General features: G+C 44.6%; 1 protein-coding gene across 1 annotated transcript in view; it reads right to left on the bottom strand.

Moving 5' to 3' along the window:
• The window catches only part of LOC147679807 (uncharacterized), a 582,063-nt gene that overhangs the window by 465,421 nt on the left and 89,767 nt on the right, over positions 1-26,875 (bottom strand). Inside the window, exons 6-11 of the mRNA XM_086943363.1 lie at positions 21,572-21,736; positions 9,069-9,151; positions 7,421-7,539; positions 3,842-3,945; positions 2,973-3,074; positions 1,074-1,184 (exon numbers count right to left, since the gene is read on the bottom strand). Coding sequence (XP_086799489.1) covers positions 1,074-1,184; positions 2,973-3,074; positions 3,842-3,945; positions 7,421-7,539; positions 9,069-9,151; positions 21,572-21,736 — 684 coding nt within the window. The remainder of the gene's footprint in view (positions 1-1,073; positions 1,185-2,972; positions 3,075-3,841; positions 3,946-7,420; positions 7,540-9,068; positions 9,152-21,571; positions 21,737-26,875) is intronic.

The raw sequence follows: 26,875 nt of genomic DNA, 5'->3' as shown, positions 1-26,875 counted from the left end.
GTCATTTTTCCTCTGCTGATAATGTAGTTTTTTAGTTTGGTTCTCGACCTAACTTGCCACACTAAATTACTTCCGTTTTCAAAACGTGCCTCTTTCATTTGTACAATATACATAGAATTCGATATTTTCTGTCTTTTTCCTCTTTTTAAATTGCTCAGTTGAATCGGTTCATTTTTCTCTTAACTATTGTTCTTCCTTTTATGTTGGTCTCACTAATATATCTCGACTCCACTTCGGACCAACAAAAACTCAGGCGATCATCTTCTCTGCTCTCTTCACTATGCTGCACACATTTTTCATGTGTCTTGCTCAGCTTCGATGACTTCCTGTATGCCTTCAATTACGGATTTATTTTGTCTGCCTAACCTTTAAATGTATTCATTCTCATCCCGCTCCTTACCTGTGGTCATTTGCTTCTCTTTTCACTCTCGCAAACACTTTGTTTTTACCTGTTGTACAGCATGCTGGTGCCTAACTCACTTTCTTTCTTTTGTTCTATTTGTGTCTAAGGTGTGAAATTAACTTCTGTGTGATATTAGAACCTCACCAACTTATATATATTAAAAAAGAAAAACAGCTGTAGCCACAACTGCTTGCATCTTCTAACCAACCGTGAACATGTTACTGTAACTGTTGTACCTTTGAGCATTCTGTTGTACAGTTTTCGAATACATCACTTTAGATAACATTACTATAATAAATAAAATAAATACAAAGATTAAATAGCTTCTAGTTTTACATGAAGTCAGACATTTTTACTTTGATGTGTCTTGCCAAATTGTTGATCGGCATTATTTAATATTACTGCAATATCTTCCATTACTAGGGACAAAGATATTTGCCTAGAATTCCTGAAGGAGGGCAGGTGCAGCGCCTCCTCCCAATGTCTGCTGGGCCATCTCCTTCCAAGAGACTGCTTAATCCTTTTGTAGACAATATTTCAGCGTTCTGCATTATATACTCAAATTAAAAAAATTATCTTTGATAATAACATGTGCCTTGTATAAAAACAAAAGCTGAAAAACAGTTTGGCGCATAAAAATCAAAAGCTCATTCAAGGAGGCAATACTCACAGATACTCCTGGGCCCAAACTTGGGCAGGATGGGTCTGCATCAGAGCTTCCCTCTCCTGTGTACTCCACGAGGAAATCGGATCGCCAGGTCCCATTCGATATAGGGGTCATCTAAAACACATCAAGCACGGGAGTACATTAGCTGGATTAAGCAAAGAATGATATGAGAGTGCCCAGAGAGTAGCATACACCATGGTGGCTCAAAGCGAGTAGTCTACAGCTAGTCTTTCCTGTTTTCAGTTTCTATTTTTGGTAAATTCTGGTGGGGTTTTTTCAGTGTTTTCAATATCTTAAAAAACAGTGGTTATCAGTGGTTACACATTTTCCCACAACTAAAAACAACAGAAAAAGTGTTTTTCCGGTGTTTATGGAACGTTTTGCTTTTATTATTGCTTGCTTTCTGCACTGAAAGAACATGGTATATAAACATGTACGTATAGTGTATATGAGGTCCAAATAGATTTTTGCAAATTAACCTTATTGTAGTACACCATACAATACTTCTTCAGTGAGCCTTTGGGTCATGTGCGCTCGCTCTTTCCTTCCCATGTAAACTGCTGTGAAAAAGCCCTCTCAGCATTCCCAGACCCTTGGGATGAGAACCATCAGCTAAGGGACACAATTGGGATGACTCTTTCTTTGATGCCACATAAAGCACAAAATTATAGTCAATAGCATCCCTCATTAACTCTGAAGTAAAGATGCTTTCAGCATATCATCAAATGACAAGGTTCTCCTACAGGGAATCACTTCAGCTCGGGTATCAGTTGGACAGGTCATCACACAACTTTTTTTATATACGTAGCTGAATCACTGCAAATACAAACAATATCACCCAAATCTTTGTTGAACTTGAAAATAACCTTTTTTACAGAGCATTACAAGTGACACTGTGTTCCATGTTTTCCAAAAGTCTGGGGTCATGTTTTCACCATTATCCCAGATCACCTACTATCAATGCTGACCCACTAGAAACTAGGGTCTGATGTATTATGGGTTTTTGCCTATTCTATGTGGGTAAATGTGATGACACATATTAGGAAAGATTTTATGAAACCAGCCATTTTACTTATCAGTGAAAGAATCAAATACAGTCAAAATATAAAATGAGTTTGATATTTCCTGATTCTCTACAATTTATAAAATAATTAAACTACACCTAAAATATGAAACTAAACCCTACATCTTTAGACCAAAGGCCACAAAACTGAAAAAAGTAAAAGGAAGAAGAACAATATTTTAGTGGCATCCCTAAAGAACCAAACTCAAGCAGAATAATGTTAGCCAGTCTTTCTTACTGCTAGCTTGTAAAACAAAGTTAAATTGTATTGACCTCTTCAGGAAGAAAAAAATGACTCTTTCAATCTCTTTTTCCTTTCTTTGATTGGCATTTAGTTTGTGGTTGTGCAGGTGTTCTTTCGGTGTTTATATGTTTTCACCGGTGAGGGCTATTTTTCTTTCAGTGGGGTTTTATCAGTTATTATAGGTTTAAACCTAAAACCCCACAGCCAATCTACAGCTTTCCCTATGCCATTTGCAACAGCGGAAACCTCTACACCATTCCCACAACTCGCCATAGTGTTCCACAACCATTCTCCAAAGCTCACCCACAGAACCTTTACAGCATTTTCTATAGCATCTGCACATATAAAGTTCCTACCCCATTGCCTATCGCTCCTTCACAGCCAGCGCTCCTACACCACTCTCATGCTCACTCACTACAAACGCCCTTACTCCATTTGCTATACCTTCTCCAGCTGTGCTCCAACGCCATTCCAAAATGTTTGTACAAATGTGTAGACACACCCCAACACCCAGTCATAGCATTACCTCTCATGAGTGTCTCATTCGGTATTCAACAGGTATAATAATGGACAGTTATCTAACGAGGTCACTTACCAACAAGGGAAGGAGTGACTGTCCGTCCATGGTTGTCTCAGAAATGTTGATTCCTGCGATGTCCAGGAAAGTGGTTGCCAGATCAATGTTGAGAACCGGCTCCTGGGAGATGATTTGGTGCAGGAAAATAAAAGAGAAGAGAAGTTAAGCTCTGAGGCCCAAAAGGTATAAGTGGGCACATTATTCAAATGTTTGTAACCGGTTCATTACTCTGTAAGACTTGGGTACAGCGGCTGCATACTTACGGACATTCATTACTTGGTCAGCGTGGTTTAGAATTCAGTGATAAAGTGGCAATCTTGTCATAGAAAGGTTCTGTGCACAACAAAATAATTTCTGCACTGATTGGAAGAGAGGTGCAGTTTTGGACTCAGTGAGAGAAGCCCACTGCATCACTAGCTTTTTACTAGGAAATTGCACTAAATGGATTACATAGCTTTGCTCCTTGCACACTGAAAAGCACGGTGAGGTGCTGTACAGTTCAAATGCTTCTCTAAAGCTGAAATGACTCAGGAAGAAAGTGGAACTGGAGTCAGTGCAACCAGCTGCTATAGGCCAAAGGTCACCCCAACTTGGGGCAGAGGAGGGTGGGAGTCAGAATGTAGGTGTGGTCTGGAGTGCAGTGTTACATAGGAGGGCAATATGGAGGTCGGTTCTAGAGCTCAGTGTGGTGGGACAACAGAATAGAGGTCAGAAGAGCATAGGAGGCCGTGATTCATTGTAAAGCCAGTTCTTGACCTCAGAGAGAGAAGGAAGGCTGTACACTAGAGTTCAAAGTGTGTGAGAAGAGGGAGATTCAGTTCGCCCGTGGCAGGGTGGAGGCGATGGTGGTACTGAAGGGTACCACTCTAGCCTCAGCATTTACTCACCTTCTTGGTCTGGTTGGGTTTGATACCCGGGCCCCGGACCAGCAGGGGCACTCGCAGGTCGAAGTCATACATTTGACGCTTGTCAATGGGCAGAGAGAACTGACCTGTGAGAGGAAAGTAGGGAACAGCGTAAATATGAGGACAGGGATAGAGAGGAGAGAAGGGTAGCACTTAGAAGGAAAGGAGTCATGACATATAAAGCAGTAGTGACAGGCTAAGACCCAAAGTGATGTATCTAAGGTATTGTAGCATACTGTGTTTTACGTATTTTTCAAAAAAAGCCGTATTTCCAGAGTAACACACCCATCAGCAGCAGACTGGGAGGACTATGGTGACCCAGAGTGAGGATTCTGTGCATCAGAGTCTGTGGGTAGTCTCAATATATCTAGCATAGAGCCAGAGTCAGATGAAGGAACAGGGTGAAAGAGTGAATCCTCCAAAGGTTGAACACAAAGTTAGGGATCTGTGATTCAGCCACCATGCAGCACTGCCATCTTCATTACTAGAACTACAAATACATGCTCGCTTACTAGAACTACAAATACAAGCTTGCTTACTAGAACTACAAATACATGCTCGCTTACTAGAACTACAAATACATAAGATTCACAGTCCCGGATTGCTACATGCGTTTGTAATCAGAAGCAACATATTTCTGAGAGTTTTGTGAAGGGTCACATTTGCTAGATGCACCAAGCGACCGATATTCACTATAACCCATATCTCGAGAGAGGTTGTGGAAATAGAAGATTTCTGTACTTCAAAGTTATTGTTCCAAAGCAGCCTTGGTGGCTGCCTCTGCAACCACGATCACAGGTCTTTATTCTTGCAAATGGACTACGCCTAGAAGTCGACCACATCTCTGCTTCCCTCCAAACCCGTCACATACTTTTGAGACTTTCATATAAGTCTTTTGTAGCTAGCAATTCCTTGCTCATAGCCTTGTAAGTAGCAAATTCAAAAGTAATCTGCATTGGTGCTCCTATGTCAGCCTGACGCAACCGTTTTTTAAAAAAGTTCCTCTTCTTTCTAATTTACATCTCAGCAGCACTATATATTGATGATAACACCAGATGGGACCATGAGGCAGAGGTTGGTGACATGGTTATGTTGGGGTGTTCAAAAGCAAGTTTACTTATTTATTTTAGATTTAGGCTATGCTATGGTATGCATTTCTTGAGAGAGACTGGTGTTTACAGCTGCCTCACCCAATTCATAAAAATGGTTCTATGTCAGAGTATTCTGGGTAAAACAGGTAAATACACAATTTCAGAAAGGTGATGCCAGGTACAACAAACTATGTGAAAGTCGTTTGCTGAAGGATATTTCAATTATTTAATACTCCTATTATACCACATGGACTCATACAAGTGGAACTACAGCAACTATGGGCTCTTGATAATCCATAGAACTAATATTTTGCTGAACTTTTGAAACAAAATGCTAATTGTACGGTACACAGCCGTAAGTGGGTACACCAAAACAATTTGTGGATAGGTTAACATTAAACAACAAAGTATTTTTTTTCTATTTAATAGGTCCTTGTGACTCTGTCAAAAATATAAGGATGATGTAGTTGTAGGAGCCTTTTGTGCTTTTGTCTTCGGGGCGAATACATACCTTCTTTTCTGCTGTATTTTATAGCGTATGCTACATTCAAGAGTTTACAATCATGTCTAGGCTTAAAGCATTCAGAACATGATGCGGGAAGGGATCCTGGAAGCGGGAAGGGATCCTTTTGAGGGTTGTGTTCTTGCCTGATTCTTTGATGGACACCAACATAAGGGGAACCCCTGTTGAATTTCACACTACCCTCTACACTCAAAACCTTAAAACGTAATTCTGCAGGTATTTAACATGTTTGGGACCCCAAAACGTCTGGCTCTGCTTGCTTCCAGAATGCTCAAGTGGGGCATACAACAGGATGTGAAGTTGATTCATTTTCCATAAAGGCATCCAATGACAGGATAATCCCAAGCAACATGTGAAGATCTATGGACCTGTGTTATCCAAGTATCAGCTGGGGATAATTCAACAACATCCCATTGGTTTTCTTAGACTCAAGGCAACTGTCACTCCTTAAGTGACCATGTCACTGACCTAACTTGGCTGAGCAACCAGGTATTCCTCTTGTTGTCATTACAAAAAGCTGGTTCGCACATTTCAGGGTAAAAACAAACGGATGACCCTTTGAAGCATGTCAAATTGGGCCAGGTACAACAAAATATTGAAAAATCATTTGCTGAAGGGTAAATCAATGGTTTAATACCCATAAAACACCACATGGACTTGGTTCAAATAGAAACAGAACAACTAGGGACTCTTGGTAATTTATAGCCTAAATATTCAGCTGAACTTTAAAAAATACAAATTGTGGACTATGTAACCGTTAAGTGCAAGCACCAAAACAATATGAGGATAGATTAACACTAAACAAAAATGGTGTTTTTTCTGCACACTTGGTCGTTGTCAAACTGTTAGATATATTAGGAGGAGCTTTTAAAAATAAATGTGTAAAAACGGTTTCTAAACTGTTGTTTGCACAAATATCCCTTAGATCAAACGGTGGAGTTATGCAAGACACTCATACATTCATTAATTTTAAACAGTTTTAACTATTCAAAAAGTCTAAATACATATTATGAAGGGAACATGCATTTGAATAAAACTAACAAAGTGAAAAAGATTCAAAGTTTTCCACTTGAAGTAAGCCAAGTGGCACAATATAGGAAAGAGAGTTGGTCTATGGGTGAGGGGAGGAAGTTTTTCATAGATTTTTGTCTCTTCTTCCAGAGTATGCTAGCCTTACAACCAGTAGAATCTGAAGTTTAAACAGTTACGGTCTGTTCTTCGCCCCTGTTACCATTCTGGTTACCTTTAGTTTCAACCTTCTAGTGCAAGGCTGCATCTAATGCACTTATCTTCGCATAGTGACTGATCAGATTATTGTGTTGGGTGATTATAATTATATTCGTTAATGCCTTTCTTTTTAGGGACTATCTTATGGGGAGAAAGCTAATCAAGATAGGGGTAACAATTTCTACTTGATTCTTACCCAAAATGTGGGTCTCTCTCAAGCTGCTGTGACCCTCTTCGAATTATGGACAACAGATTACTTAGCAGGGTTCGTAGCGTCTCCATATTAGCTAAAAACACTGACGTGCAGAAAACCTCCCAAGGCTACAAAGACAGTGGTAGATACAGGTGGTATTTAAAAAGTCAGGTTCCTCTCTGATGTCTCAGACATTGAAACAAGAACAGAGGAAAGCTTAGGCAAAGGCACAGAGAAGCCCATGGTCACAAAGAGAAACTGGCCAATAGAGGCAATCTCCCATTATCAACATCCCGACTCGTAGTTTGTCCAGATCACTCCTTGGCAACGAGACACCACCTTCCAGTCATGGTCTTTGGTTAAAAAAAAAAATCAATGCATTCTGAGGCTTGTAGTTTGGGTTTGGTTTGCTTGAATTTGCTACATTTATGCATCTTATTACAGTGGTTTGTGAAAGGAAAGCCAGGGACTAGAAGAACGCTATCAAGATGGCGCTAGACACAAAGACTTTTGACAGGAGTAGTTACCGGTGTGGTAGCCGTTGTCAGAGGTGTAGAATATGTAGGTGCTGTCCAGTAACTTCAGTTCTTGTAGCTGCAAAACCACCTTCTCCACCAAATCATCGACAGACAGGAGGGTCTGCCATCTGTGTACCGGGAAAGGAGCCAAATTCAGCACCAAAAGGAAGAGAAGGAAAGAGATGCAGGAAAAAAGGATCGAAAGAAAGCACCGAAAGGAGAAGTAGCATGAGGGAGAAAGGAAGGGAGATGGAAAGAGAAAGCGAGAAAGGGGGGTTGGTGTATTGCATCTTTGCATCGAATTAGAGTCAATGATAATGTGCTCAATTTCCAATGTGCATTGTTTCCTGGTATGAGGATACAGTCGGCAGGGGTTTGCTATCTAGAAACCAAGGAGCCTTACATGGAGTCTGTCAAAAAGTCATAATTGGAGTTCTGTCTCAATGTAGCCCTAGCTCATTGGTATCTGTTTAAGTAAAATAAGGCAGCCAGAGCATGGTGCAGAGCCAGACCTGCCTGGTCTAACCGTAGCAATTTGTAAGCATAATTATGCATCCTTACACGCTGACTGCATAGAACAGGGTTCAAAGAATGCCAAAAAAGGAAGGGGAGATACTCTTGTCCACAAAGGCTGGGGTATCACAGGGCAGACACCTGCTGCTAGAAACAGGGAAAAGGTGGAGGAGAGTCTGCAGGCAGGGACATCAAAGGGCAGCAAAAGAGTCTTTAGGGAGAAGGAGTGGCACATGCCAGACTACAGATGACTTAGGTTTTGGATGGTTGGTGGAGTGGCGAAGTATGTGTTGGAGTGGAAAAGGTGCTGGCTTGCTTGGGAGTTTGCTGACGGGAGGTGGTTTAAGGGAGGTCGGCAGTTGGTAAGTTTGATGTATTAGTGCAATGGAGTTACCAGTTACAATAGAAAGTTGTGGAAAGCTAGCTTTAGACCTCTCCTAATAAAGGGGCCTTTTCTCTCACACTGATGTCCTGGTTATTCCTGCGCCATCTTACCAAATGATGGCTTCATTGCAAGGGACTGCCATACAACTCCATGCTGTTTTGACATACTGTGCGAACACCACCCTGATTAAGTTGCACTCTTTAAAATTGAGAAATAAATATTCGTTAATATGCCCTGGAGTGTTGTGGATAAAATGTGTCCCAATATTTGATTTTTTTGCCACATTATTTGGATTACCTTGCCTCATAATTTAGCTACCTCTGCTGTACAGTCCTAGTAGCCCCGACAATAGCAAAGTTCCAAAAAGGTTTAGCAATGTCAAATTTTGAGGCAAATTATCAGGAGTGGGCAGGAAAAAAATCAAAAGGTCCATAACTTTAGCAATGTTTGATGAATATGCCTCAAATGTGCCTGGTAGTTAGCAAGTTAAATCCGAAGCAGCTAGCTAAGATTTCGTGCTGATCCAATCGAAAAGCCAAAGTTAAAGAGGGGAGGGGCAAAACCTCTTATTTACTAAAATAAAGCATGAAAGAGGCCAGAAACGAGATGCAGAACAAGGTAAGAGACAGATAAAGACTTGAATTTTTGGAAAAGATAGAAAGAGACAGAGGAAGGTGACGTGCTATTGTTAGTTTTCTAGCAACACAGGCAAAATAACTGAAGGAACAGGTTGTGTTTCGCCCACACATCCTCTCTCACCGCCTCCTGTATGCGTTATCCAGGTAGTCCACGGACGTGCTGGCCATTGGACTCCGGGCCTGTCTGATCAACCAGTGTTTATCCTAAAAAACAATGCACAGAGCAGTTAACAGAGATATACACAAACACCCACTCTTTCTATTTCCCACCCTCATCAGGAAAACTTCTGAAATCACAGGATACATTGGACTGTTTTTTGCTCAACAAAGAGGAACAAAAGATGATGTCCCTTGGTCAATCAGGAGTAATGGTGGATACATTTGCAAAAGAGGTACACACCTTAATCCGACTTCAGATAGAAATATAAAGGGAGACATTCCACCTGGAGAACAACAACGACCGCAACACCACCACCCTGCTGGACAACCTCGCCAACCTGGGACTCAAGCAACTGGTGTCCACCCCCACCCACCTCGCCGGACACACACTCGACGCAGTCTTCTCTTCCAGCACAGACATCGACTTCAGCCACGCCACAGAGCTTCAATGGACGGACCACAGCTGCGTCCACTTCACCTTCAAAAGAACGACGACTCACCACCACCAGCAACAGGCTGCCCGCAGAAGCTGGAACAAGATCACAGCAGACCAGCTCGCCACCTCCCTGAGCCAGCACCCTCCTGCCAGCTCAGCGAACCCCAGCCAGGCCGCCGACAACCTCACGAAGTGGATCAGCATCTGCGCGGACGAGCTCGCCCCGCTGAGGACCCCGCCCAGCAGACCCGGAAGCAAGAAAGCCCCGTGGTTCACCGACGAACTCAAGAGCTCCAAGAAGAACTGCCGAGCCCTCGAGAAAGTCTGGAGAATGGAACCTACACCGGACAACAGGACCTCCTTCAAGCTTGCCACCCGGAAGCACCACCAGCTGATCCGCGCCGCCAAGAAAACAGCATTCAAGGAACGGTTGGACAACAACGCACACAACTGCAAGTAACTCTTCAACATCGTGAAAGAGCTTTCCAAACCCAGCGCAGGAAACAACGACATCACCCCATCGCAAGACCTCTGCAACTCCCTCGCTTCATACTTCCACCACAAGATCGCGGACATACACAACAGCTTCAACAACCAACCAACGCACACCATGACCGAACAAAATACCCCCCACCACCACCCTCCACGCCTGGACCCCGATCAGCACCGAAGACACCATCCGCACGATGAACTCCATCCACTCCGGATCACCGACCGACCCCTGCCCTCACCACATCTTTAACAAGGCCGACGCTGTCATCGCACCCCACCTGCGAGACTTCATCAACACATCATTCGACACCGCCACCTTCCCTGAGAGCTGGAAACACGCCGAACTCAGCGCCCTACTCAAGAAACCAACAGCGGACCCCACCGAACTCAAGAACTACCGCCCCATCTCGCTCCTCCCGTTTCCTGCCAAAGTCATCGAGAAGACCGTCAACAAGCAGATGGCCGCCTTCCTCGAGACGAACGAATCCCTCGACCCCTCACAGTCCGGCTTCCGAGCCAATCACAGCACCGAGACCGCCCTCATCGCCGCCACCGATGACATCCGAGCCCTGATGGACAAGGGAGAAACAGCGGCCCTCATCCTCCTAGACCTCTCCGCGGCATTCGACACGGTCTGCCACCGCACCCTAGTACAGCGCCTCAGCAACATCGGAATCCAGGACAAGGCGCTGGAATGGATCATCTCCTTCCTCGACGGAAGAACACAGAGAGTCCGCCTACCACCGTACAAGTCAGAGGCCTCCGAAGTCATCTGCGGCGTCCCTCAAGGATCATCTCTGAGCCCCACCCTCTTCAACGTCTACATGAGCCCCCTCGCGGCCATCGTACGCAAACACAACCTCAGCATAATCTCCTACGCCGACGACACCCAGCTGATCCTCTCCCTGACCAACGACCCCGCCTCCGCCAGAGCCAACCTGCACGAAGGGATGAAAGAGGTAGCCGAGTGGATGACGACCAGCCGCCTGAAACTGAACTCTGACAAGACGGAGGTCCTCATCCTGGGCTCTTCCCCCTCCGCCTGGGACGACTCCTGGTGGCCTCCCGCCCTGGGCACCGCACCCAAACCGACAGACCATGCACGCAACCTGGGCTTCATCCTGGACTCCTCCCTCTCCATGACCAGGCAAGTCAACAACATCTCATCGGCGTGCTTCAACATCCTACGCATGCTACGGAAGATCTTCCGGTGGATCCCCACCGAGACCAGGAAGACCGTCACCCAGGCCCTCGTCACCAGCCGACTGGACTACGGCTACGCCCTCTACGCCGGTACCACCGCCAAGCTCCAGAAGAGACTCCAGCGGATCCAGAACGCCTCAGCCAGACTCATCCTCGACATCCCACGTACCAGCCACATCACCGGACATCTGAGAGACCTTCACTGGCTCCCCGTCAACAAAAGAATCACCTTCCGCCTCCTCACCCACGCACACAAAGCCCTACACGACCAAGGCCCGAGCTCCCTCAACAGCCGGATCAACTTCTACGCTCCCAAACGCCACCTCCGATCAGCCAACCACGCCCTCGCCGCCGTCCCCCGCATCCGAAGAACGACTACAGGAGGAAGGTCCTTCTCCAACTGGCCGCCAAGACCTGGAACTCCCTCCCGACCGATCTGCGCCTGACCCAAGACCACCTCTCCTTCAGGAAGAAGCTGAAGACCTGGCTGTTCGAGCAGTAGCGGCACCCCCAGTCCCCCCCGCCACCCCTCCAGCGCCTTGAGACCCTACGGGTATGTAGCGCGCTCTGTAAGTGTCACTGATTGATTGATTGACCGGGAGCAGCATCTACCCTACTCAACAAGCTCTCCCGACTGATCTGCCAGTCCTCACCGATGTCTCCCAACATTTCACATGACCACAACTTCCCAGACTGGGCAGAGCACAGATCACCAACATTATACTATACACCTCCCTCCCTTACAGACTTCAATTAAACGAAACTTGCAGATCTTGCACTGCCCGGGTTTAAAAACCTTCAGACATTGCATGGCCCAGGTTTAAGCGTGACTTATTTCAGTGGGCTCCACTTTCGAAGGTCAAAAGGAGTACATTTCAATATAATAATAGTGAATTCTATTGCTGGAACTGGGTTTGCACTCGACAACATGATGGCAGTTAACATGTCACTCTTCCATTATAAATGATTTTTTTAAGAAGAAAAACAGGAGTAAAATACACACATATTTACTAAATGTCGATCCAAAAGTGAAGACTGTGCTACAAAAGAGAGCTGGCAATTCTAAGCTAATACACCAAGGGCTTTGATCACATTTCCTACTTGCCCATATAAAAGATATAACAATACAAGGAGTAATGTTGTGTACTTTAGTTTTACTCTACCTCCCCTCCAGGGTTGTTGAACACACAAAGGACCATTGGTATTTCCTCTGCTCCATCCAGCCGCCAACCATAAAATAAATGTTTTGACAATGTCCGTTTGTGTGCTCTCAGCAGCTTCAACCACAAAATCACCTAGAGAAAGGTTCTTATACAAGAGCAAACAGGTGGAAAAGGACAGTTTTACAATCTGAAGCGTATCACTACAGGTGGGGGTAACAGAGCCACTAGCATGGTCCTTGTTAGGGGTGGTGGTCGTTTATTACACTTGGAAGGTTTTGCAGAGGTGCCGGTTTATGCAATTTGTTAAATTTTCCATTTTCAGTTTCTTTGTCCCTGAAAATATTTTCTGCACATTGTAAGAGATCAATTTTACCACAATGCAAGATCATTTTAATTCTAATCAAAGCATGCAATGATAGAAAAGGTATGTGGGCTTTTTTTTGCACAGTGGCAAATGGCAGGCTTTTTCTATTCACACTGAAAAACATTCAGAATTTTTTTTCTGCAATTTAATATTTTGTGACATAAATGGTCACTAAAAATCAGATTTTCAAGCTGATGCGTAGAAAGATGAAAACTTTGAATCTTTGTTAAGCTGAGAAATTAGACCGATAGGATGATTGGGAGAAAATAGAACTTTTCACAGCCCTTGTCTTAAGGCAATCACACACTCTTGTTTTGGGGACGAGGTACAGGGGATGATCAAAATGATCATGGCTCTTGGTTTGTACTTGACTGTGTGTTTGAGTGCAAATGTTTTGTTTGTGTGAGGTTCTGGTTATGCCTGTGTGTTTTTGTATTGCTTTCTCGCTGTGCTGAATGGGATTTTCCATTAGCTTCTCTGCCTGGATTGTGTCTTCTGAACTTTGAGCCTCTATTTTATGGTTCTGTGCTTGGCAACTGGTGTGATGTTGTCCAGTAACTAACACAGAGGTTAAGTTAAAAAAAAAAAAAAGTGCCAGAGTCCAAGGTATTGCTCAGGATGCAATTCAATTCAATACTTTATTCGGTTATATTTCACACCATAAAAGTGCACATATATACAATGCAATTAAAAAACATTATTCATACTATTACAATAATTCATAGTCACATACAAAAATCATATTACACGTAGCCCATTGTCAATAAGATGATCCAGATACATAGTAAAGTGCAGATAGTAAGTACAATATCATTGGTCTAGACAATTCCTTAATTTGATGGTTAATTTTAAAAATTCTTTAACCTGTAAAACACTATCACTGTACAAAAGCTTTAAGTAAACAAAGGCAGGTTTGATTTGGTTAAAATTAAGTTTCCTTAAGAGGGCAACAAGATAATGTTTGCGGGGATATTCATAAAACCTACATAAAAACATAAAATGCAGCATATCCTGTGGAGACATCCCGTCGCAGCCACTGGGTGCTGTAACCTTATTAAAAATGTCTGACTTTGGTCGAATTAAAAAATGGAAGATGTCAAATCTAAACCTAGTCAACAAGAATTTCTCATGAGCGGTCAAATTACTCATTAAATATGGTTCCATGCTTTCACAGGTTTTAACATCACATATTTCCTGATTCTTGGTTTCAGAAGCTCCTCACTTTCCCTTTGAGCCAACTTGTCCTTATAGAAGGCTTGTTTGATTGCTAATATATCCCCTTTTACAATTCCGCTAGGATTTTCAAACAAATTCAGGCGACCTAGCCTGGAAAAGCAAGTTTTCAGATATTTTAACCAGGGGACACGCATGTGTTTGTCCTGAGATACAAGATCTCTTACAATCAAATGGGTAAGGGGTAGGTCTTGATTTATCCACAGTTTAACCCAACAAATCAAAGGCCTAAAGGAAAAAATATCACTTAGATACTGGATTCCCAGTTCTTCATGTACTGTCAGGTTGGGTGTACTGGTGGGGACACAAAGTAGACGTTTTAGGAAATTGTTTTCAACAACCTGCAACTGTTCCCCAGTTACATATCCCCACAGTTCACTACCATATGCAGCTGTAGCAACAGATTTGGCACTGTAAAGCTTAATCATTGCGTTTGTTGGCTTCTTGCCCAGTTTTGTCGCAAAGTTAAAAACAGAAGCAGTAGCCCTGGTCAGTTCACCTTTCTTTTTGGCCAAGTGTGGACCCCAGTTAAGCTTGGTATCAAACAGGACTCCAAGATATGAGAATGTTTCTGTAATTGGTATTGGGACATCATCCAATTTAAAAACAAAATTCTTTTTGGGTTTATGGCCAACATGCATTATGTATGATTTGGAGTTGTTGACCAATAGATTTCGGTCAGACATAAAAGTATTAAAAGCATTTAAAAGGGCCTGGAGTCCCTTCTCCGTTCTTGAGATTAAAACCGCATCATCTGCGTATAAGAGAACTGGAATACCCCGCCTGCCAACTCTAGGACAATCTGCCTGTACATTCTGTAGATAATCATCTAAATCATTAATATACAAATTAAAAAGGAAGGGGGCGAGAATGCAACCCTGACGCACTCCCTTCTTTATGTCAAAATTACCAGTGGTGTCCCCATTTACATAATATCTGACATTAGCACTAGTATTACTGTGCATATCCACCAGAAAGTCAACTAACCCTGGATCCACACCTTTCTTCCTCATGGACCTCCACAGCCCCCCCCTGTTAACACAGTCGAAGGCTGAAGAGAGGTCCATAAAGGCAAGATGGACAGTTCCTCTCTGTACAGTGGTGTATTTGCTCAATACAAGGAAGAGGTTAAGGCACTGGGTTATGGTGGAGTGCCCCCCACAGAAACCATACTGAGAAATCGACATGGTGTTATTTGCGATCGCCCAGCATGTTATTCTCTGTAGTAGAATTCTCCCCATAATTTTGACCATGGAGTCAATTAATGAGATTGGCCGGTAGCAATGAGGACTACCCTTATCTCCTTTTTAAAAAACGGGAACAATCGTTGATAATCCCCAGGAGGTAGGACAGCCCACTTTGGCAGCTGCGTTAAATACTACAACCAGGATGGGTGCCCAAAAATGTGGGTCAGACTTATACAAATCCGGGGGGATCCCATCAGGCCCTGGGGCCTTTCTGGCAGTAAGACCTTCAATAGCCACCATAACTTCATCATTAGTAAAGCTAATAGCACCTCCCCTAGCATCAGGTAAGTTCTCAGTTGTAACAGGTAACCCAGAAGAGTATAATTGTTTGAAGTGAAGTTCCCACTCTTCCTTGGGGATACAACAGTCCAGACGATTACCCGGGTCTTCTACCAGGAATGGTTTTTTGATTATTGTCCAAAATCTGGTGCTGGATTTTAGGGTAGAGGGATCAAGTAACTCATTCCACACTTCTACTCTTAGCGACTCCTTATGAGATTTAAGAATAGACTTATATTCTCTACGGCACAGTTTGACATTTTCCTGCACTCTCGGAATAGCTGCCAGTGCTAGCCTAAGGTTACGAGCAGCTTTGGAGCAATCATGATTGAACCATCTTGGCCCACATTTTTCCACACTCATCTTTGCTGGAACCGACATCAGTTCTGACACCTTCTCCGACAGATTTTGATAAGCAGTGAGAACCTGTCGTGGGTCTGCCTCCACCAGAGTGCAGTTCACAATATCCTCAGTACATGTGTCTATAATATTTTTGTACAGTAAATCTGGGGTCACCATTGACCATTTGAGTCGCCGCCTCCCATCTGTGGTACCCAACCTCCCGGTGTTCCATATCTGTCTTTCCTTAGTAAACCAAGGTCCCTTCAGACGAATTGTTAAAGGATTATGGTCACTAAATTCGCTTGGTACAATATCAAACAAATCTAAAAAAGGCAGCAGTGTCGTTGACAACAGCATGTGATCAATAAAGGTGCCCCTCCCATGCCCCTTAAAGGTGGGAGTATCAAAACATTTCAATGGATCCCTGAGTGTCATGGCCAGGGAGAGGTCCAGGTTATTAAGGAGAGCATTACATTATTCCCCAGCCATTGTGTGTTCCAGGTGGAGTCCCTCCATGCACTCACAACTTAAATCATTTATGCATTTGTGCAGAGGATCTCCACACAGGTGTACATTGAGATCCCCCACAATCATGAGGCTATGATTAAAATCCTTTAGTGAGGAAGTGTCAAAAGCATGCAGGACAGATACGAGGTTAGATACTAAGGTGACATTGACAGCATTCTAAAAATTCACTAAACATACTTGTCAGTGTTCCCCGTTTAAAACTAAACTCATCATGCCAGAATAGTTTGCATCAATTCTACTGATTTTACAGGTAACAAGGATAAAAACAAAAATCACCAGTCCACCCTTAGGTCTGCCTCTTAATGATGGTGTGGCCGGGACATAGTAGGCCTTGTACCCTTCTAAAAAAAGATAACAATCAACCAGCCATGTCTCTTGTAGGCAGATAACTTTAAATTGCTTAATGTAGTTGACCCAATTTATGTCTGCCATTTTTGCAGCCAGCCCCGCAATGTTCCACGATACAATATTGCTTCCACAATTTTTATCCTGTGAGTTCAGAGGAGGTACCAGTTCATCTGAGATGGAGTTGCACTGACCCACAGGGGTCTCATGTCAGTCACACATGTCCAGGCCAGATAAAAGATCATATCTGTTCTGTGTGTTGATGTTAGCCCCAAAATTAGGTTGGGCCACAAAGTTGGGTCTATTCGGAGTGTTGGTAACGTTTCCAAATCCCCTCGGGTTAACAATATTATACTGGAAGCCGGTGTCCATGACATGAGTCTGAGTTTCAGCCACTGGACTGAACAACCTTTGTTGAGGGGAGTTATGACAAAGATGAGCATAGAAGTACCCCAGAGGTCGGACATATATACTGCTCTCATTATATATCAGTGACGAAGCTCTTAAGAGAGCGGTGGCCACATGTTGGGGATGTTTAAAGTTCACAACAATGCAGTCTCCGCTTCCCATTTTTTTCGATGGGCCCACCCAGTTCACTCGTCTGACTGCCACTATCTGATCAGAATATGCAATTGGAAAGCCACAATTTTTATTAAGCCATGACACGGTTTTGTTTTTTAGTGAGGCATGAGACTAGTCATAGGGTGAGGCAGGGTGAGTACCGCAGGGTGGGACATTAGTTAGGACTACCACAAATGGCACACAGTCAGGTGGTAAGTTAAGGTAGCGTTTACTCCTGTGCGGCCTGCTATCTGTTCCCTGTCTTGAAACAGGGTTAGATTGAATCTGTGGATCCGTTATTACTTGGGTGGCTGGTGTAGTTGCTTTTAATGGTGCCCCACTCACGGTGGTAGGTACTGCCGTTGTGTTAATGGAATTTGACTGAGTTTTTCCCCGCACCATCCCTGCCTGTCTACCTTCCCCAGAGTTGTCCCTTAATCGAGTAAGTGCAGCCTGGTACGAAGATACCAGGCCACCAAGCCTGGATACCTCAGCTGTTAGAGTGTCTATCTTGGTGGTTAAAGGTCTGATAGCCTCCTCTACCTTAGATTCCAATTTATACTCAAGGTTTTTTACGAGGGCCACCAGTTGTGCAATGTTAGCATTTAAGTTATTCTCCTTGTTCTCCTTGTTTCCAGTAAACACAAAGGGGGACATTAACAATAGCAGAATCTACAGTAGCCGTTTTTTTCTTCTGTTTACCACCCCCTTTTATCTGTGTTCGCCTACAGTTGCGAACCGGACTTATAGCTGGCGGAACTTCCTCCAAATCCTCACTAGAAGTATCATGGTGTTCTAGATGGACCTCAGCCCTGACCACAATCGGTGTAACCGGGTTTTCTCTGGCAGCACCATTGACGCTGGCCTCTCCCTCAGCGACCATCGCTATCGGAGGCGGTGTCTCACCCAGTGATGTAGCAGGGGGCCCTTTCCCTAGAGATGCCCGACGTTCACTGTTGATTTGAGTGACTTTTTTAACCATGTAATTGTCAATGGTGCTATGGCCCGAAGCAGCTTTATCATTTTTAGCCTTAGACATCCTAAATAGAAACAGTACGTGAATAAGTAGCAATGCGACTAAACATAAATGTTAAAAAGGATTAAAACAACAAAGTCTCACTTGTTACTTTAAAAGAGAGGGGTTGGTGCAAGTAAATCAGGGTCCCTGGCCCAGTCCAGTCTCTTCAGGCCTCTGAGTGCCACAGAGGGCCCGCCCTTTGCCCGGGCTTAGCCCCGGGCGCTCCCGCGCGCGTCCCGCGGGACGATGAGGTGTGGTTTCCTTTATGAGCCGCCCGGCGCTTCCTGCTTGTGTGGGCGGCGTCCGATTGCGATGAGGCTGCTGGAGGTTGGAGTTTTCAGCGTCCCCCCGGCGGAGCCAAGCCCGGCCGGGAACACCACGGTGAAGGAGAAGGATGGCGGAGCCAAGCCCGGCCAGGAACACCACAGCGGAGCAAAGCCCGGCCGTGTGCAGCAACAGGTCTGTCAATTACACCTCCTTGCTCAGGATGTATATGCAACTTGCATCACCCACTGCTCCATCAGTGCAACAAAATGCCAGCACCATACCATGTAGATGCACCGCTATTATTTTTTAGTGCACATTGCATTACTAAACAAATGTGATCTTCTGAAAATACGAGTGCACCACAATGTAATGGACTGTCATGAAAAAATTGCCAGTGCAAATAATTAAGTGCCGGGCTGAGCACCGGCAAACACCAGCACAAATTAAACACTGAAGTAGTCTGCATCCCAACCGCTTCTGTCATCTTGAAATGGTACAACTTCACAGTACCAGTAAGAAAAGTGCGCCTGTTGCCAGTGCCACCTATATATAGGAATATAATATTCTCTGAACCTCTTCCCTGGGTTCAAAGGTGTAGCTGGCCTTCACAAATCTTATCATTTTGTTTTATTGTCATGACCTAAACATATTAAGTGCAAGCAACAATAGTTCCTTGCAGTGTAAGTTCAGGAGGTTCTCAATGGATCCAGAAAAATCACATTACCTCTCAACCATAACCGAATATTAAATGTGTAATCCATCTGTTCCTAATCTGGGCTCCATGAAGCCTACCCAGGAAACCTGTGACTGTAGAACATTAAATAACAATCATTAATTGTGTGCACATAAAAATGCAAAACTGAATGTTAAAATGCTCCAAATGTGATGGACTTAGAAATTGAAGGCTAAAAATTGAGTTTGAATCCTCACTTGATTCATGGGGGCAGTGCAATTAAGCAAATGGAATATAGTAAGGACGATTGGTGGCCTCAATAGAAACACTGGTATGTGCAGACAAAAAAAGAACTTTCATGAGGAGCAAAAAAGACAAAGTGATATCATCAAGTCTAGCTTATCCCTTCATCTTTTAAAAATGAAACTAAACTTTGAAAAACTCCAACCTTTCCATTAAAATTTAGTTTTTTGCATTTTTTGTAGAGAATTAAATATTCCATAAATTGTGTATATGTTTAATACATACGTATTTTTGTGCATTGTTTTGAGGTTCAAATTGTAGAACTTGCTTATGCAGGGGTCACCAGCTACCATTAGTGATCCAGCGTGGGTTCTGCAGAAGTGCATAACTGCCAAGGTTTCAGAATGCTATGTGTGATATTTTCACAATTTCAGTGAAATTATGAGTGACATTTCCACAAATATGAGTGACACTTTCTAGTAAGCAAATCAAGCAATGAAGACAAGGGAAACCTATAAATATCAGAAATCACACCCATTTAAGCACAGCTGCTAATGTTTCAAATTGCTTATGTGTGACATTTTTATAGATTCAGTGGATTTATGAGAGACATTCAGTGACTAAATGTGCGATACTTAAAGTCACGTGTAGTTCCTAACAAATCTGAAAATGGCAGACATTATTGGTTTTGAACGGTTTTCAACGATTAGGTTGAGCTTCAGCTCTTGCTCTGGTGACGCCACTCCGCTTGCGGAATAAGCTACCAGAGTGTCAGGGGGTCCCCTGCTCGGCCCCGGCAGGGCTAACAAATTGTCCGTCTCCTCAACAGGCGGATTACTACGGGCCCTTTAAGGATAGCCTTTGTGTTCGTGACGAAGGCCTCTCATCTGGACCACCTGACTTTTTGGACCTATCAGGAGAGGACTCTCGCCATATGAGGGGAGACCCGGAAGACGCCGTGTCTCCGTCGTGGGAGGAGGAAGTGAGACGCCAGGAGAACAACGCGACCGGGAAGCGGAGAGCACCGTGGAGACGGAGTCCTTGGAGAGAGCCGACACCAGGAGCAGAGAAGGTGCCGCTTCGGAGACGGAGGAGAAACAGACGGCAGCAGCTGTAAAGCCAGGAGGCCAACGACACCGCGTTTCGCCCAGCCACGCGAAGGAGGACGCGTGGCTTTCCCAGGTACGTGCTCGTTTGGGTTCGTTGTTGCGTTTAAAGAAGGGAGGGACCGGGTAGGAGACCGTGCAAGCACCGGGGCACCTCGTTTAGCAGAACAGTTTGCAAGCCACTGAATGTGGTGGTGGTTCTTGCTTTTCCCTCACTCCCTCCCTATTCCAAGAGTCTCTAGAAAGTGTACAGTACACTAAAAGCCTTGTTCTTTTCTTTTCCTTCCATGTGCTGGAGTAGCCCGGACCTCGACCCAGGAAGTGTCCCAAGGACCACAAACCTGACCCCGGACTTTTGTTAACGTGCCTGACCTAAGACCTTCTTTTGTGTTCATCATTCTGTAACACGCAATAAAAGAGATAAATAGTCGCCCTCTAGTCTTGGCTCCTTCCCTTCTTGTAACCGAAAGGTGACACAGAGGAAAGCTTTTGTCAGGACTTGTGACGTTCTCACCACATTTACTCTCTCTTCTCTAATTCCTAAAGTCCCTCAACTAAGCTGTTCAAAGTAACACCAACACGGCAGCAACATATTTACTTAAAGAATCTATCCAACTTCCACACCCCAAATGTCATACTCTCCCACTACGCTCTGCCCCCCGCTTAAATACTAAATTTATCTTGCACAGGCCTTGCTTTTCTCTCCCAAAGTCTGCACCTTTGATCTCACCTACCCCTGCAGAATACTACAGGGCTTATTTAGAGTATGGAGGACTTTCTGCCAGTCCACCAGGTTTGGCGGAGGGGTTTCCACATGTGCTCTGCTCAAGGCAACACAACTTTGCAGAGTGGGCACTATGTTTAATATGCCTAGCAAAGATTTATTTTTACAAAAATAAATACCCACAGCAGGAGTTTGCAATTGAAAAATAATACAGTAATTATGTTAAAATTCACCGCCTCACCTTTCCTTGGACATCATAGCTTCCCCCACGGGGAGCTTTGGTGGTGTTGTAGGTGTCTTTATACTGTGGAGCTGGGGTCCACGGTGAGTGTGGCGCTGGTGGACACAGCATCACGAAGAACGGAGGCCGTGATAACTTTTTGAGGAAATCCAACGTCCGATTGGCCTAAACGAAAAAAAGCATAGGTACTCTTACCTCTGGGAAAAGAAAATACATGATAGTTTTCACCTTTAATCCTTAATGGAAGCACCCTGAAACTTCCACAGTGATTTGTGATGTTTGTCAGTATGTGCAATTCTGTTTAAAACTGCTCATGCACTTACTATTTTCAGATTGTTTACTGGTTGCTTTAACGCGAAATGTATCTATTTCAAATTTGTTTGAAGAAGAATTTCTCATTAAAACAATTTAGAGCGAGGATTTCTTTTCACAATAGCACAATATTTTAAATAAACAGCGTGTATGCATTAAAGTAATTGTATGCCTTCTAAGAAAATGAAAGCTATTTAACAGTATCAAGGTTGAGGATTTTTAGAAAAATTATCATTTCGAATGTAATTTATTTTTATAATTTTATAATAAAACGTGGTAAAGTGTTCTGAAACAAAGTGATGCTGATATTTAAATGTCACAAAAGGTATTTCGGAACAAACTCCACCCTGCTCATCATGAATTATCTTACTGAAGAAAGACAGGAAATCCACATTTTTGCATAAGGTTTTTCCGTACGTTTATACAGCTAAAGGATTCTGAATTTCGTGAATGAATAGAAAGATAAGGAATGCGAAGATTGACAATGTCGGATAGTGATTGCTTGTGAACGAAGTAATGGTACACTGACATACGATCTTGTGTTTCAGAGTTGCAAAGTGCTTTATTTCTGTCTTTGAGGTGGGCTTATCACTAATAATGCACTTCACCATTGAAATCCGCAAGCACCCTACCACAGCTATCCAAAATTCCGTTTTCCTGGTAAGTCTGCCCTCCATTTTAAGTCGAGCCTATCAGGCAATGCATGCGCTGTCTTTTGCGAGGTATATTGTGGTTTGCCACGTACATAGAGGGGTTTAGAGCACACCCATTGCTTACCATTGGTTGGCTTTTCTTGCCCGTCTCATTTGCCTGTGTCTTAATGTGTCCAACCTTGTGTTAGTGCTTCTAATGCAGCATTTCTTCTTTACCATGTGTATATATGCCTGGTGTCTATGCTTCAGTGTTAGGGAACTATTTTTTTCCTTTGGCAGCAATCCAAGGGAATGCATGTGTTTTCAAGCTGCCTCCCTCGTAGACTCTCTACCTCCACTCTGTTGCACTCAACTGAGTGCTTATCTGTGTTGTATCAGCCAAACCCTCCTCCATGTTGCTTCCGTGTCCCCCTGACCTCCCCAGTGTTGTTTACACGTCTCCAACCATCCCTTTGATCTTCAGTGTCCTTTGCCCTGCCCAGTGCTGCTTCTGTGTCCACCCATCCTCCATGTTGCTACTGACATGCTTGCTTCACCCTTTGTAGCTTTCACCCCATTCCCACGTTATTTTTTTTGTAATGCTTTTGGATGTTTTGTTTCTAAGCTATTGATCCGATTCGGATTGTAACTAAAAATAAAGAAGTCAGTCTGTAACGCCAGCGCCTACAGAATGACATGGGCAGCCGCATTAAAGGATTTTTTTTACTTCAGGCATGCTGCCCAGCTTTGGGGATGCTGTGCAACATGGCTGAAAACCAATGTAAAGCCAAAGGATCACAAAGGCAAGACCAATTGGCTTTGCCAATGCTGGTTTACCTTGCTCTACCCTTGTCCTTTCCATGCCTATACTGGCAGTGTGTTGCTTGTGTCAGACTGCAAAAATGCAGGGACTCAAAAGCACTCCTGGATGTAAAAGGCTGCTAGGGCTGACCCGGAGAAAAGGGTTCATTTTCAGATTGGTGGTCGAGCTGCCGAATAACTTGGGTGATGCACCCCACTTCTGCCAGCCAAGCAGCAGGAGAGTTCCGTGCCATTTCAGCAGAGAAATGTTGTTAAAGTGCTTCTGTTGACAAGGTGGGTGCACTTTGAGTGAATCCGCCATGCCAATTGTGCCACCATGTCATGGCGGCCTCCTTGGCATTTTTTTGTTGTTTGTCGGAAGCAAAACCCCAAACACGAGCTTTTTAAAAAAAAAACAGAAAAACATAAAACCACTGACGTAAATAGGTTTTTCATCCTGTGCTTCGGGGACTTTTCAGCATTGTTTATATTCAAGACCACCACTGATCACAAGACTGAAGCATATTTTCGCTTTCATGACAGACAGCCCAGCTACACAGGACGAGTCCCAGGCAGGGTAGCCGGAGGAGCTGTGGTGGGGGGCCGTCAGCTAAAGCTTTCTATGGCGGAGCCACCGAGGCTCTGCTGTGGGAAATCAGCTGTTGTCCCCTTTGTGAGAAATGGGAAATGTGGGTTAAAGCCAGCGGGCATTAGCCGCATTACAGTAAATGCTTCAGATCTGACAACACCTTAAATGGCCTCCAAGTCACATGTCTAAATTCTCTTTCTGAAAGACCAGGAGATGCTTCAGAGACACAAGCAGGTCTGTGACAGTCTCTTGTGTGAGGCCAAAGCATCTAACAGGCCTCAATGGCTGGGGAAGAGTCACTTACATCCCAGGCAATTCCCTATAGAAGGCTAGTAAGGCTGGAATATACACAGTCAGTGTCGGAGCAGAACAGGAGTAATGTCTGGCTGGCAAAGAAATTGACAATGCCCCAATCCCCTTGGCCTTTGCGAAGCTTATTTACAAATTCTCGAATAGGTCAGTTTTCCTGTTTACACCTTCGTCAGGTCACTCCATTCTAAAAACCATGTGGCAGACTTAGGAGAGCAGTTTTCGAAAATAAAGGGCCTTAATGCGTTTCCCTGCCTCACTAAGAGGGGTTAAGAGGCAAAGTCTGCCTTTCCTCCCATTGAGTCATCAATGGAGCTAATGGTAATATTATATGGGTAGTTGTAGACACAGGCAAAACGAAACCGGACCAGCCAGCAAATTTAGGCTGATCAGTCCTCCACAATTTGTGGCATCAGACACTTCATGCCAGACCGCTTTATAAGCCAAGGTGGTCTTGCACGAAAAACACATACAAGTGCCCCTCAAATGCAGGGAGCTAATTCCCAGCCCTTGAGTGACACCTGTATTGTGGGTATTGGAAATCTACCAAAAGTCTGAGAGTTTATGCCCAGTACCCACATGTCGGGAAGGTAATTTACCCATGACATCACACCGTGTCACTCTAGCTTGGGCTGGGAAACAACCAAGGATCACCTGGGAGATGCCGACTCTCCCGTTTGCCCAAGGTGGCCTTTATGCTGAAAGACATGGAGCTTTACTTCTATTGTGCGCAAGCTCATTTTGTGCCCGTTTGGATCCACCCACCTCCATTTCAGCCACAGTAGTCGAACAACATAGCTCCCTGTCCGCTATGCACTGCACTATACTTGCCAGCTCGTTGTCCTTGTGTGGCAGTAGACAGCTCTGCTTGTGTGACCTGGGCGTAGGACAGGCTGCGTGCACAGGTCTGCCTGTATTCACTGAACAGTGCCCTGAATGGTCACCTGTGGCATCCATCGGCAGCAGACGATTGAAACGTCTCCGGCTTACTAGTCTGGGGCTACACACGATGGGCATTTTTTACCCATCGGAACAATTTGTTTTGATGCAGCACATACATGCGTTCCCATAACATACCCCGCTCAATGTTTTCTCAGGGCGCTGAAAGATACTTTCCAACTGTGCCCGCCACGTTTCCTGCTCTAGACATGCTCCCAACCAACTCTTTCCCGCGGAAATTGATAACACGTCTCTATGCGAGCATGCAGGGGACCTCGCCTGTCTGCACACCTAAAGCGTATCTCAACTGGGAGCATGATTTAGATCCACCACTTACTGCGCCTCAAAGCCGGTACTTTTGCGGACTTACCCAAGCAAGCTTTTTCCAAATGATAGATTATGTGTGTTCATGTTCAGTTCTTCCACATAATGTACCAAATGGTTCTACCTGCCAATGCATGGTGCTGTCAATGCGGGGTTGATAATGCTACTTTTCTCCACTTAGCGTGGGAGCGCCGTGCGATTGACCACTTTTTGACCCCCGTCTATGAGGCCTTCGCCTCCATTACAGAGTTTTGCCCTCCCAGAACCCCATTGAACGCCCTTGTGGGCTACGTCAATGATGTCCCCTACGGTGTTCGGCGCCTCACTGCTATGCTGTTGCCAGTGCCGGATTAAACCTTGTGGAGGCCCCTAGGCAGTCGAAAAAAGCCCCTTCACAAACAGTTTAAGAAAGCTTAATTGTAATTTTCTTTGAAGATCAAATCAATATTATTTTGATCTGTTGATGCGGGGTCCCTAAAAGGAGTGGGACCCATGGGCCGGTGCCTACTTTTTCTATTTGGTAATCCGGAACTGGCTTATGCTCTTGCCAAAGAGCAGGGTTTTGATTCACTGGGGATGTCGCCCCGTGAAGCGACTGGATAAGTGGCTGAGCGGTGTGACCTACTTCCAGGTACAACTCGCTGCTTACTGGCGTTACCCCAGGCCAGTAGACATTTGGCAACCCTTCACTGCTCACCTGTCCTCACTCAGTGTGCCCAGCCACACCCAGGGTCCTCTTGCTCCCCCTCATCCCCCTAACCCGCCCCCTCACTAATGGGGCCCTTTCCCCTGGAGTCCTGACTTGCACACCTCCCGCTGACTGTTTGCCAGCTTTGGAGGTTCCATGGGCATTGTTTATGCGTCCTGTGTATTGTGGGGTCCCAGAACTATTTAGCGTTAGTGGCTTGCTGCACAGGTGTATTCCATATATTGTGGAAATTATGCTTCGCGACTTCCACCTGCGCTGGGGCCAGACTAGCCGTAGCGGGCACCCGTCATTTCCTGGTGGGCCGGAAGGGTGGGGGTAGTTTTGGAACAATGGGGGCCGTTGGTGTTACTGGCGGCCGGCTTTCCAGCAGTGCTGCAATATCAGCCCCCTTTAACAAAAGCAGGAGCAATGTTTCCCACCAGCCCAATACCCCAGCCCCTCCCCTCCACTTCACTTCACTTCCACCGGGGCCGGTTCAACTTAATTGCCAGGGCTGGTTTGAGTTCTCAGTCCGGCCCTGCACCTGTGGATGGGTTTTCTATGACGCTGCTCTCTTCAGCTTCTTGTATGGGACTGGATATCATTCCATGACCCTGCTTGTCCCTTTCCCTTATTAGGTTCTATTTTCCTTGTATGCTTTCATGCAGCACTGGTTACAACTTTGTCCTATACTATTTATATTTATTTTG

The sequence above is a fragment of the Lissotriton vulgaris genome, chromosome 11 (assembly GCF_964263255.1).
Source record: "Lissotriton vulgaris chromosome 11, aLisVul1.2, whole genome shotgun sequence".
Taxonomy (NCBI): domain Eukaryota; kingdom Metazoa; phylum Chordata; class Amphibia; order Caudata; family Salamandridae; genus Lissotriton; species Lissotriton vulgaris.
This window is presented reverse-complemented; position numbering and strand designations above follow the sequence as displayed.